The following is a 14374-nucleotide window of genomic DNA, read 5'->3' on the forward strand; positions in this document are numbered from 1 at the left end:
TAGTGACATTTATGACATACACAACATACATGACATCATACCATTTATGGCATAGGGACATACATGACATACAGGTATATAGTACTGTTACATTTGTGACATATACGATATGCAAATATACAGTACTGTTACCCATAGATCCTAACAGAGAATATATACATATGATGGGGAGGAGACTGTACATTAGGAGGGGGTGGGGGGTTTGGACATTTACGGTGGCCAGTTTCGAATTGCAGCCTCCCGTAGGTGCTCTTTAACACATTGTGCGCCATAAACGGCATAAGTCGTTATTGCCCGCCATGCGTTGAACGCCAACAACGGCGTAAATCGTGGGATCAATATAAAAAATTTTCGCCATGGCATTCATAATTCATCCCGCCTCCCTCCGGACTGCAGTGGCACCCTGTCTGAGATTGCAACGCCTCAATACCGCCGCCTGGTGGATGGTCGGGCGAGTTACACTCATGCTAAACCGGAAGTGGCGATCGGTGCATCGAGGAAATTCCTCTGGCAGTAATATCTTGTTATGTGAGTCCAGACAAACACTCAAGTTCATTTGGATCGCTTTCTAAACGCAATAATCTATATGATTTCGGCGTTTATTGCGCCATACAAACCGGAAATGGATATAGGAGATCGACGTCAAATAATTGGGATCTTTTTCCTCCAGTCTCATCGGCGAACGGTAAGAGGACATTTTCAGCCCGATTGTCCATCTCTTTGTTTGCAATCAGTCTGATCAATATATTAACCCATACTAAATAAAGTCGTTACTGACCATCAAGGAATTATAAACGACCCCCCCCCCCTTTCCTTCACGCATGATGAAGCATAATGTACAGTATACCGATCATATACATTTGAATTTTTTAATATAGCGTGTATAGGAAAGAAACGCCAATCGATAATCTATCATATGCGTCAGGGCCTATAACTAGCGTTTTTTTTTTACAGCAGAAAAGCTTAAAAACATACTTATATTCTAGACGGTATTAACACAACAATGTATGAATGAAAAAATATAACGTTCCCACATCCGGAACGAGAGTACCGTTTACCTCCACCATCTGTTCTCTCCCCTCCAGGTAGGATTGCATCCAGCTCACTGATGGACTATCAAAACCAATTGCTTTGTCAATCAGAATGGAGTGATTGACAGTGTCGAAGGCCTTTTGTAGGTCCATCATGACCATGCCGCAGGATTTGCCCGCGTCCACCTCTTGTTTGATGTGGTCGTTCAAATAGAGAAGGCATGTGTCAGTGGAGTGGGATGTTCTGAAGCCAGATTGGAATTCGTAGATTAGATTTTTTTCCGCAAGGTACTTTTCGACCTGTTCGTAGACTATTTTTTCCATGACTTTCGAGATGGAGGTAAGAATAGAAACAGGGCGGTAGTTGCCTGGGTCTAATTTGCTGCCCTTTTTGTGCAGGGGGGTCACTCTCGCAATTTTGAAGTCCTTGGGGACGTGTCCCTGTTTTATGGAGAGGTTTATTATGTGTGATGACTGGGGTGATGGCTTATTGTTGTGCCTGTTGTTGAATCGGATGTCTGTCCCGCAACACTTAATCTGTACATCCTTAGATAACACTATGCTGCCACTACCTAGTACTAGTGCAGTGCCCATTGAAAACGTCGCCATTCAGAGTGCAGTGCCCATTGAAAACATGGGCGTTTGGAGTGCATGCCCATTCGGGAATGGGTGATTGCTTGTCCCCCTGAAAATGCTGCTTGCAACCTTGTGGAGAACTGCGGTATTGCCGCATGCACCATTGTGCAGAACTGCGGTATTGCTGCTTGCAGCATTGTGGAGAAGGTATTGCTGCTTGCAGCGTCGTGGATAACTGCGGTATTGCTGCTTGCAGCGTTGTGGAGAAGGTATTGCTGCTTGCAGCCTTGTGGAGAACTGCGGTATTGCTGCTTGCAGCGTTGTGGAGAACTGCAGTATTGCTGCTTGCAGAGTTGTGGAGAAGGTATTGCTGCTTGCAGCGTTGTAGAGAACTGCGGTATTGCTGCTTGCAGCGTTGTGGAGAACTGCAGTATTGCTGCTTGCAGCATTGTGGAGATCTGCCGTATTGCTGCTTGCAGCGTTGTGGAGAACTGCGGTTTATAAATTCTGATTGGAAGCTGGATTCAAAATGCTTGAATCTTGTGCAGGGGTCGTAGCTCTGCAGCAAAGAGCTTGGTCAAGCAATGTTTTCAGTAGGGGAATTTCAATATTGCCCAAGCCTAGTCCAGAGATGCTCTGTACCAATTCTGGTGACAAGTTGACAACTGCTCAAAATGCCCTTACATGGATCAAATTCTGTTTTGGAGAGTCAGTTAAAAAGTTACAGGCCAAAACATAAGGTTTGTTGTTATAGCGCCACCATCTGGTGAAGCCGATGGGATGAGCAGTTCTTGGGATATGCGAAGGACAGACATGCATTGCACGCACAAATGCACACAGACACGCGGAGATTCCTTCCTTTTATAGTTACACACAGGACAGCTGCAGGATTGTACTGTAGAAGGTGTGTGTGCGTGTGTGCCTGAGTGTGTAGTGCCATTGAACTTATCATGGGTGGTGGACTGCCATTGGTTTAGTTTCTCTCCCCTCCTCCATCCGAAGAGCAGCCAAAGGACAAATCATGGTGCACTGGACATTAACTCATTCACGGCCACTAGTTTTCGCCATCTGCGCTGTTTGGGGCCAGCGTTAATGACCATTTTAGCTATGTTTGCAGACCCATCGTGTGTTCTGTATTATAGCTATGGAGACAATAGTATGGCTCATTTTACAGGCATTGATCATAGTCCATTACTGACTAATCAGCTCATTTCTACACACTGTAGTTTGTTAGACGCTAAACAGCGCCCCATTTCCGGAATAATCCAGTCTTTTTCCATAGATTGCGAGATAGGACTCATTATATGCAATAAGCCCGAATCGTTCTGGTTGATTCCCTGAAACCCTAAATACTCCCAAATCAAAGGTATATAACATGTACTACCTTCACAAAATCATCAAGGGGGGGGGGGTGGGTAGTCTTACCCAGAAAATCCGATCGTTAGAAAAAGCTTGGTTTATGTCCGGTAAAGTAAGCCACTGTGATCGTTACAGAAACATGTTTCAGGTTCGGTAAAATAGACATAGGGGGTCTTTACCTTAGCCAGGAGATACTCCAAAAAGAATAATTCCAATGATCCCATCGGCGATCGTAATTACTTGTTTATATGTAATTACACGTGTTTACGGGACACTATAGGTTTTGAGGCGAGCAGATCTGCTAGCGATTGCTTTGCAGGAGCTCCTCCCCCTCAGAGCGAGTGTTGATAGTCCATTTCATTCATTGCCTCTCCTGTTCCCTTTCTATCAGAGTTCAAAAGGTAGGCGATACTGCCACTTGGTGATATTCGCTCTCCACTGACCGTATAGAACAGGGATCAAAGGAAAAGATCAAAGGATCATAACCCGACTATACTCGGGTATGGCCATTAAAGGGTTAACACACAGCTTGGCCTTGTGCACACATACACGCACACACACACACACATACTGTACACACACGCACTAGGGCTGAGCCCAAACGTTCGGACATTTGTTCGTTATGTTGGCATTCGAATTCTAAATCAACATTCGAATTTCAAATTTTTTATAAAAAAAAAGATATTTTAATATTTTTTTGTATGGGTCTATTCATTCTGTTTAAACCAATGGGGTTTTTCTTCACAGTTGCAGATAAAGATTAGGCTACACTAATATTATAGTATTAAAACGGATGAGTTATATTCATTAAAGAAAGTTGATTTAATCATAAGAAAAAATACTAATTTGGGCGGCTACGTGGCGTAGTGGGCAAGGCGCTCGCCACGAATGCAGAGACGCTGGGCTCGCCTGTTCGAGCCCAGCGCTCCACATTTGCTTTCAGTTTAGCTGGTCGTTCATACTAATACACATTGGCCGTATTAAGGGGTGGGAAACTGATGGGTGGGGATCGGGCGTTGTGGACAGCGACTCCTACAGGTCGGTTGGTGCGCCTGCGCAGTAGAATCAGGAAGTGTCGGGGGCAGCGTGAGCCTCCCACGCGTTACTCCTCGCCACTGAGAGATCGAGCTGCGCAGGTGAAAAGATGCGACTGCTGTTACCTCAAGTACCGGAGGGGACTTGTGCTATGTATGACTTAGTCCACATTGCAGTCGGCTTGTGGGAGGCAAGAAACAGCGTTCGTGACAGGGGAGGGTTCAATTGGATGATACGAAATTGGGATGGGAGAAAATATAGAAAATGGGAGAAAAAGTGGATAAAAAAAAAGAAAAAATACTAATTTGATCAGATTAACACTTTAATCGCCGAAAACGCTGGAACTCGTCTTTCCCCGCCATGCTCATTCTGCCGAAGACGCCGTAACTCGTCTTTGATATCAATATTTCAAAAATCTGTGATCGAAATCATATTTCTCCTCCGGGGACCTGAGATATACTGCTGATCTCCTCTCAACTCTCTAACGGTTCAAGGGCGCCATCTGGTGGCCGATCGGCAGATCGCCCAAACAGCAAACCGGAAACAGGAAACTGGTGCTCATCCAAATTCGGTCCGACCACTCGCTATAGCTCCCGGGACTCCATCTTGACACACTGGATAATCGATCGCTCACCCTAACTCAATAAACAACATGATTTGGACGTATATACTATTATACAACCTGGAAATGGATCCGGTATTTCTCCATCCCATAATAGAAAAAATTCTGTTCCACGCTCATCCCCCAACGGCGCGAGGAAGCCACGGTGAGTTTCAGCGTTATTTTCTAACGTGTTCCATATAAACTGCTCTGATGATCATATGACCCACACTAGGTGAATGATATAACGTTGCCCACGGAATTATAAACGACCCCCCGCCCATCCGGTCAACATCAGATGATACGTAGTAACTTCTAGAAGTACCTCCAGTTGAAATTTTTTATCTGGCACCGATCGCTACCAAACTGTATTTGATCATCAATATAATGCATTTGGGGCTATAAATCAAGTTCTGGAGAAAGCTGCAGAAAACGATAAAAACATACTTATACTTTAGACCGTATTTTAGTATGAATATGTGAATGAAAAAGTATAACGTTGCTACACCCTGAACAATAGATATAGGACATTGAATGGGCCATAATAATGTCAATTTAGCAATAGAATTTAAAAAGTTATAGCCCTGCAAAGAAGGGGAACTTCTCCATAGACAAATAGAGCTGGCAACGGATGGTAAATTATGAATTTAACCATGGCGATCAAAGTGTTAATGACTTTATTCAAATTGAGGATTTACAGTAGTTTGAGGATATTTATTTAAAAAAAGAAAATGTATTATTATTATTAAAAACGAAGGTTCGAACATCCGTTCGAAAAACCCTGACTAAGTTCGAAGCCCAAAAACAGGTTTCGGGGACAGCCTAACACGCACACACACACACACACTGAAAACGATTTCAACAGTGTTGTTAACTTAGCCGAGCTCAAAAGCATTGACCAAGTGATTTAATTATCAACAAAGCACCTGCTAATAATATGATACTCCTGAGTGTGTATATTTAGCACATCATAGAGTTGTGTCCAGTTCCATTCTATACTGGTCCTACCAGCCTATTGTTAGACTGGACATGGATGGAACAGAAACCCAACTTTGATGTCTGGTTGAATGTGTGTTAAAAGTGTTTTAATACTGAAACCAACTTTGTTGACAGTAGATAAGAGTGGATAAATTCTGTCTCTCTACCTTGTGTGTGCGTGTCTCTCTCAGGTATGGCCACTTCTCTGGCATAAACAGGAAAGTCCAGATGACCTACCTGCCCAACGGCCAGCCCAAAGCCTCTAGCGAGGAGGAAGGTACGCATATACACAAGATTCACATTTACATTCAGCTGACACCTTTATCCAAAGGTATCGTGAATCATTGTGTGTCTGTGTCTGTGTCTCCAGACTCCCAGAAGGAGGGGCCGTCTCTGCTGCTGGTGTTGAAGTGGGGAGGAGAGCTGACCCCGGCAGGCAGGGTACAGGCTGAGGAGCTGGGCAGGGCCTTCCGCTGCATGTACCCTGGAGGCCAAGGTACTACCTGGGCTAGTACACATACTGTACACACATGTACCCTGGAGGCCAAGGTACTACCTGGGCTAGTACACATACTGTACACACATGTACCCTGGAGGCCAAGGTACTACCTGGGCTAGTACACATACTGTACACACATGTACCCTGGAGGCCAAGGTACTACCTGGGCTAGTACACATACTGTACACACATGTACCCTGGAGGCCAAGGTACTACCTGGGCTAGTACACATACTGTACACACATGTACCCTGGAGGCCAAGGTACTACCTGGGCTAGTACACATACTGTACACACATGTACCCTGGAGGCCAAGGTACTACCTGGGCTAGTACACATACTGTACACACATACTACTAATGTAAATGTACTTGGTTTATTATTTTTATTTCTGCCATTTTGGTCAGGTCTTGCTCGTAAAAGAAATCCTTGATCTCAAGCATTTTACCTGGTTAAATACAATTTAAATAAATACCTGGACTAGTACACATATTCACATACTGTACACACACACACACACACACACACACACACACACACACACACACACACACACACACACACACACACACACACACACGAGACACACGAGACACACAGAAGTCAGAGTCAGTCAGTCTGAGAGCACATCCCATTCTCATCTGCTGCACCTTTCATTGTCAATGACATTTACAGACCAGTAGAGGTCTGCTGAGCCTGAAACGTGATGCTGAGCTCCTGCTGCTAATTTAAGACAGATTCCATTAGGGATAATTCCAGACCATATTCTTCCAACTTGTCATCACCATACCAATCCATCCTGACTAGCCGTAGATAAGGCTTTTTAAAGAATTATACCGATAATGTTGGATTCCTTTTTAAATGTGTACATTTGTATGCCAAAGGAATAAAATAAAATAGTTTACAGATAAATAATATTGGACAATTAAATGAATTGATAATTGCTACACTTGTGTAATATTTAGCCCCATTCCCGGTAAGTTAGCATGACCAGGTTGGTATGTTGGGATTCCTTGTGATGTCTAGTTTCACATGATTTTCCATGTTAACGTGGAGCCGTCTAGATAGAGCCCATTAACACATTGAGTGCCGACGACGAGATTAGTCATGTTAACTCGCCATGCGTTGAGTGCCAATGACAAGTTTTCTTGTCTTTTTCTCGTTATTTCTTTTATTAGCGATATCCATACATTTTTCATCCATCCAGCCTGACGTTATCATTGTGAATGGGTCTGAGCTCGAAAAGGGCAAATACTGCCGCCTATTGTCTCCCGGATGGTATTGCACATAATTGGATTGGGTGGGCATGTGCATCAGAAAAAAAGTCCGGTCCGGGGTTTTCCCTACTCTGGCATGCAGTATCGTGTTACCAGATTGACTGAGGACCCTCAGAGCAGCGTGCATTATGTGTTTTGGACAATAACGTTGGATCAATAAACGCGATCAATATTTGGAATGGCGATCAGGAATTGGAGTAATCTTTTTGCAGAACATCTGATGTGAGGTAAGGACTCTATTTGACCAGTATTGGGTTAATCAGATGTGTGTGTGTGTGTGTGTGTGTGTGTGTGTGTGTGTGTGTGTGTGTGTGTGTGTGTGTGTGTGTGTGTGTGTGTGTGTGTGTGTGTGTGTGTGTGTGTGTGTGTGTGTGTGTGTGTGTGTGTGTGTGTGTGTGTGTGTGTGTGTGTGTGTGTGTGTGTGTGTGTGTGTGTGTGTGTGTGTGTGTGTGTGTGTGTGTGTGTGTGTGTGTTGCTCGAAAAAGAGATCTTTGATCTCAAGTGACTACCTGGTAAAATAAAGGTTAAATAAAAATTGATTTTTCAGCCCGCTTCTCTAGCGTGCATAAGTACACATATACTATCGATAATCTAGCATTTATTTGAAAACGATTCATAAATCAGCCGAAAAATGTGTTTTGTGTATTCCACTAAAGAGCTATTATCGCGGAATTTCTCTGGAATTACTAGAACTCTCCAAAACTACACTCGTATTCAAAACGGTATAAAACGGAAATGTACCGATGAAAAAACAATCCGTTTCGTACATGTTGACTGCAAGCAAGTCATTGATAAGCGAGGGGTGTTTTAGACCCATAGCCATAATTTAAGATATAGTTTAAGCCTTCCCAAATTTCCCCGACCTCCCATTGACTTCAGTACTGGCACTCTAGCCCATATATGGTCAAAGGGGCGTGGCACTCAATGTGTTGAAGACGGTAATGTCAGCGGGCTGGTATCGGTCCGATTTCAGCCATAATGATTTTTAGTAAAAAAGAAAGGCAGATATCAGCCTGATGTGTCTACCCGTAATTCGGACCAAAATGTAGTCCATTGGACCACGAATCAGCTTTTTATTGTTTGTCTTGGTGCTCGAGTCGGCTGCAGCTGCCCGGCTTGCTATTCAGCCCAACGGGGCAACCGGTCCAGAAATATCCTCCAAAGCAGCCTACTATGTCTTTTTAAACTCTCAAATGACTCAAAGGACATGTTTTGTTTTTAGTAACATTATTTGTGTGTTGTAATCTTGAAATCTACCCGGCTCTTACCCTGACCCGTGTTGTTTGAGTCCTGTTGAGATTGCTCGGGTAGCAGACCTTTCGCGGGGTCATTTTCCACTTCACACCTACTAATGTCTTCCCCTGCGGTTGGAAATGCTTAGTATTTCCAAGTTCCCACAACTCGTAGACCGCTGGTGATTTCACCCCCACAGAGAAACACATGGAGCATGAACGGCTGAAGGAGAGAGTGACCTGGGTTTCTCCCTTCCCAACAGATAATCATATTTAAAGGGGCATTTTGCCAACTTTGAACCTGAATCCTATCATTCTGTTGCGAGGAGGATGTGATAAAAAGGGATGACTATTTCTTTTTTTTTATCCACTTTTTCTCCTTATTTTAATTTTTTTTTCTCTCATCCCAATTTCGTGTTTCCAATTATCCCCTGTCTTGAACGTTGCTCGCATATGCCCCCCACTGGTCGGTTGTAGGGAGGATAGAAGCCTTGCATCACGTGTCCCCTCCGGTACACGAGGAGGCAGCCTGTCACATCTTTTCACCTGTCAGCGCGGACTCTCATTGGCGAGGTGTAACGTGTGGGAGGCTCACACTACCCCCGCTATTTCCTGTCTCTGCTGTGCAGGTGTCCCCCAACCGACCTGTAGGAGTCGCTGTCCACAACGTCCAGATTACCACCCATCGACTTCCACCCGCTGACTCTGCCAATTGAGCCAGTATGACGGCCGGCCCAAGCCGAAGGCAATGCTGACACCCGGATTCGAGACCAGAGTCTCTTGCATTGGTGACGAGCGCAATCTCCGCTGCGCCACCCAGCCGCCCAGGGATGACTATTTCTTCAACTTTCCTGAAGTTTGGTACATCCTGCAGTTGCAAATGGATCACTAGACGTCTGCTCTCTTCTGGCTGATGTCAGCTGCCGGCAGGGGGGGGTGGGCATGCAGCCAAACTCTTGAGACACAGTACATGTTGGTAAGTTTTCTGTCTAATTATCACATGTCCAGCCTCACAACAGAATGCTAGGTTTCATGAAGAAAAAAAATCAACAAATCACGAGCATGCGGCACAAACATGCTTATGTTCAAACGCAGCGCGAGTCTCAACTGAGCTACACCCAATATCCTCTCTACAGATAATCTTTTTAATAAGGCTTTCCTGCTTAATTTATGCTTTTGTGCTTCATAGTGCATGAAATGCAGTCCTCCAGAGCAAAGCAATATTCCTTCTTTTGTGAAAAGAAGAGCAATAATCCTCTTCAATTCAGATGCAGGCCACTTATTCCCCCCCCCCCCCCCCCCCCCCCCCCCCCCGAGCACAAGTTCTGTCTCTTAACTCTTGCTCTTCTCTTGCTTGTTGTTGCACTGTGTGAACCACTAGCAGGTAACCGCAGGTCCCCTGGCTGCGAGTCCCCTGGTGACTGTGGTAAGAGAAGGGCTATGTTTCACCACTGTGCCGCCTTACCCTACTTCACCCTTCAAACTCATCCTCATAACCTCCTCATTCCATCCACTAACCTCCTTCTCGTTTCTCAAGCCGTCGTGGCCTCATTTAGCAATTTCGGTCCGGCTGACCCGGTCTCGCATTCTCCTCCATTATTAAAGGTTTGCTGTGGATTGGTTTTTGTTGTTGTTGTCCCAGTCGACGTTGTGTTCTGTTCCCAAGAGGGGTGATCCACTGCTGGACACAGTTGTTTGGTCACATGCTCTGTATCCTAGACGAGCGGCTTACTTGACTGCAGCTGAGCTAACGCGGATCATCTGGCACGAATTATTCTCTGTGGTTCCCTCCACAAACAAAGCATGATAACCTCAGGCGAACGCAAAGTTATCTGGCTGTATAAACGTGAGATGAACGCATGATATAGAGGAGTGATTTCATCTGTACAGCCCAATGGAGCCACGCATTCACCTGCTACAAACGGATTTGGATACCGTGCACCGAAGCACGTTCTATTCTCTTGCCCCCCCAAATTAGGAGATCGTAACTAATACATTTACATTTACATTTTGTATTACGTCAGTTTGGGTTTAACAAGATAATCGCAGAATAACAAGTTCCACTGTGATTACTTCACTTTCAATTCAGTCCCGTTCATAAACCCGAAACATGAATCTTGTATGCAAAATGTGAAAGCGAGTGAATTGAAAGTGAATTTATATATACGTGTATATACAGTAACCCGTGTGTCTTTCGGTACAATCTGTAGTCTTTGTCTTTCTCTCTGTCGTGATATTGACCTCCCTGACTCCCTGGCCGTGGTCAGACCGTGGTCGTGTCTCACTGATGTGACCTGTAGAGGTAGTAACTGTGTGGTTCTGCTTGGGGTGTCCTCTGTCTAGGCGACTACGCCGGCTTCCCAGGCTGCGGGCTCCTTCGCCTCCACAGCACGTACCGACACGACCTGAAGATCTACGCATCGGACGAGGGCCGGGTCCAGATGACAGCCGCTGCTTTTGCTAAGGTAACGGTATTATTGATCCTTCATTTAGTCAGGAAGGTCCCGTTGAGATACAAGACATGTTCTCCCACGGAGTTCTGGTCAAGATGGCTGCAAGTCCCGCTCAACATAAAATCTACATAAATGGAGGACATTCTACTAAAATAGTACAGGGCAGTAATACAAAAGTCCAGTCCTGGAGTCCAGTCAATTATATGCACTCTTATCAATACAGTGATATAGTATTGTGGATTATTTTTATATTTAACTTTCTTTTAAAGTACTTTTTTTGTCATAATTTAGAAATTACATTGCATAGGTCTATGAATCGAGATTGAGATTTTTTTCCCGATTAATCGTGCATCCCTAATTCATACCTAGAAGTATATTCACACATAGAAGTCTATTCACACTTAGACATATATTCATACATAGAAGTATATTCAAACCTCGAAGTCTATTCACACTTAGACATATATTCAGACCTAGACATATATTATTCACACCTAGACATATATTATTCACACCTAGAGATATATTATTCACACCTAGACATATATTATTCACACCTAGACATATATTTACACCTAGACATATATTCACACCTAGACATATATTTACACCTAGACATATATTCACACCTAGACATATATTTACACCTAGACATATATTCACACCTAGACATATATTATTCACACCTAGACATATATTATTCACACCTAGACATATATTATTCACACCTAGACATATATTATTCACACCTAGACATATATTTACACCTAGACATATATTCATACCTAGACATATATTCACACCTAGACATATATTCACACCTAGACATATATTCAAACCTAGAAGTATATTCATACCTAGACATATATTAACACCTAGACATATATTCACACCTAGAAGTATATTCACACCTAGACATATATTCACACCTAGAGACTCTAGAAGGGGAGTTAACCCCTATACATATGTTCCTCTGTAAGGTCTGGGGGAGTTTACCCATATCCACGTGTTTCTCTGTAGGCTCTAGAAGGGGAGTTGACTCCTATCCACATGTTCCTCTGTAAGGTCTGGGGGTATTGACCCCTATCCATGTGTTCCTCTGTAGGGTCTGCTAGCTCTAGAAGGGGAGTTGACTCCTATCCTGGTGCAGATGGTGAAGAGTGCCAACATGAACGGTCTGCTGGACAGCGACAGTGACTCCCTGACCGACTGCCAACAGAGGGTCAAAGCCCGGCTTCACGAGATTATGCAGAGGAACCAGGATTTCACAGAGCAAGACTACCAGAAGGTACGTCTCCATCTGGAGTGTGACTAGGAACAAACATATATAATACCTTCTTCTCGCGATTCACTTCCATAGAAAAGAAGTTGAACCAAACACTCTAAAGGGTGCATATATCAAAACTAGGCCTGCGACTTTATCGCATTCATTTCGATTAATTAACTACAGAAAAATTTTATCGCACGTCGCGGCACTTTGCTCTCGTCTGTCGGCTCCGGGCTGCGTTTTCGCTGATCAACCAATACATTGTTGGAAAGTTTAATTTGCCGCCTTTCGATCGTCATCCCACTCAACCTATTTTGTGATTCCCTTCTCGAGTTACAAGACGAAACATCTGACTAGCGTCATTTGACAAACCGTTCGGAGGAATGACCACAGCCGGTTGTGAGCGGTCCTGAACGTTAGGTTATGGCTATAACCAAGTTCTGTTAGTTAGGGGCGACGCTTGGCATCACCTTACTGCACTATCTCGCGTACGTGCACGCGTACTGAATAAATTCCACAAATGTACCTCTAATACCAGTATTAGTCTGACCACACCCCTCATCAGCTTACCTTCATAAGCAGGTGTGTGGTCACCTGCTCTCCTCCTTCCCAAGCTTTCATCACAAGGTGAGGTCAAGGGCTGCAGCGGCCGTCTGATGCCAAGCGTCGCCCCTAACTAACAGAACTTGGTTATAGCCATAACCTAACGTTCTGTTTCGTTAAGGGGCTCAGCTTGGCATCACCTTACTGCACAAGGGAGGCCAAGCGGAGCCGCTGGCTGACAAATACACCCCGCTGACAGCCCCCCACAACCATCAGAACAGGGAGGGCCGAGCCCCCCCGACCCCCCCTAATGGAGGGTAGCCCCCCTATTAGGGGCTTCACGGGAAGGCGACGGACCCGACCGTGCGAAGAGGCACTCAAGCAACTCAACGCACAGGGTGAGCAGACCGTGGCTTGACCCCACGACTACACACACGCACAACCCGCATGCCACCCGGGAACGAACGGAGGAACAACCTCGTTACTGCCCCCAGAATCACGGGGTCAAGGGCAAACCCAACCCCGTGGCAAGGCCGTAGCAGCGGAGCGCGAAGGAAGACCCAGATCCACCAAAGGACTGGGCTCCCTGGAATGGGGGCCCGGAGAAGTCCACGATGCCAGCATCAAGACCCCACCAGGGGGGCACCTAGTGACCCCGCCCCCCACATCGCCAGCGTATCCGGACAAAAAGGGCCCCTCAGCCGAGCGGGCCCTGTCCTCCCCAACAGCACACCGCCTGGAACACAAGCCCTGCAACAGGCAGACAGCATGGTTAAACACACAAGAGGTAACCAACGGAAGCAGGCAGTGCACCGGGGAAAGACCAGGCAACAGGCTGTCAACCCAAGCCTGGAAAAACTGCGGACGAGGCAGGCGCCAGAAAGGACAGCTGAACAGCCGCCCCGGCGGAAGGGGCGTATGCTGGCGTTGTCGCATAACCAAGCTTTCAAACAGCACGTCAGAAGTGGGATCCGTAGACCACTCGACCCCTGACAGCTGCCCACAGAAAAGCCCATACGATCGGCAGACGTCATGAACGTGCAGGGGCACCCTCAACCGGAGAACCGGGAGTTGACACTGCAGCAACACACCAGAGAACCAACCACCCAGGCATCACCCCATGCAATGGTTGGTCCCATAACCCCTCAGGAAAGAACCCCGAAACACACCTGCGGCACCGCCGCAGCCCGCGTTCCGGTTCCCAACAGGGCTATCCCGGGCCTACGGGTCAACGAGCATCACCCCGGACCAGGCCCGGTGATACGGGGAGCACAGGATCCCAGAGGAGGTTAACCCCACCCAACAGGCTCCTCAGCGCCAAAACGCAAGAGAAGAGCGTAATATGGAAGACCAGCCCCAGCACCCCGCACTCGGTATTCCCAGGAGGTCACCCAACCAAGTACCAACCAAGACCAACCCGTACAGCGGCCGAGATCCGACGAGATCGGACGCGTACAGGTCGGCACGGCCGTAAGCCATTACGACAGTGCAGAATACAACGCACCCAACAAGGGTCCCATAACG

At 45.8% G+C, this 14374-nt stretch overlaps 1 protein-coding gene across 4 annotated transcripts in view; it reads left to right on the forward strand.

The window, feature by feature from the left end:
* The window catches only part of LOC311230657 (inositol hexakisphosphate and diphosphoinositol-pentakisphosphate kinase 1-like), a 254567-nt gene that overhangs the window by 156146 nt on the left and 84047 nt on the right, over positions 1-14374 (forward strand). For 2 of the 4 annotated variants that reach the window (XM_084317008.1, XM_084317009.1), the window contains exons 14-17: positions 5772-5857; positions 5951-6076; positions 10931-11052; positions 12146-12328. In XM_084317008.1, coding sequence (XP_084173134.1) covers positions 5772-5857; positions 5951-6076; positions 10931-11052; positions 12146-12328 — 517 coding nt within the window. Of the gene's footprint in view, positions 1-5771; positions 6077-10930; positions 11053-12145; positions 12329-14374 lie in introns of all 4 variants that reach the window. The other 2 variants (XM_084317006.1, XM_084317007.1) reach the window with 1 other exon arrangement.

The sequence above is a fragment of the Notolepis coatsorum genome, assembly GCF_963971535.1.
Source record: "Notolepis coatsorum genome assembly, chromosome: 6".
In the NCBI taxonomy this organism is placed as follows: Eukaryota; Metazoa; Chordata; class Actinopteri; order Aulopiformes; family Paralepididae; genus Notolepis; species Notolepis coatsorum.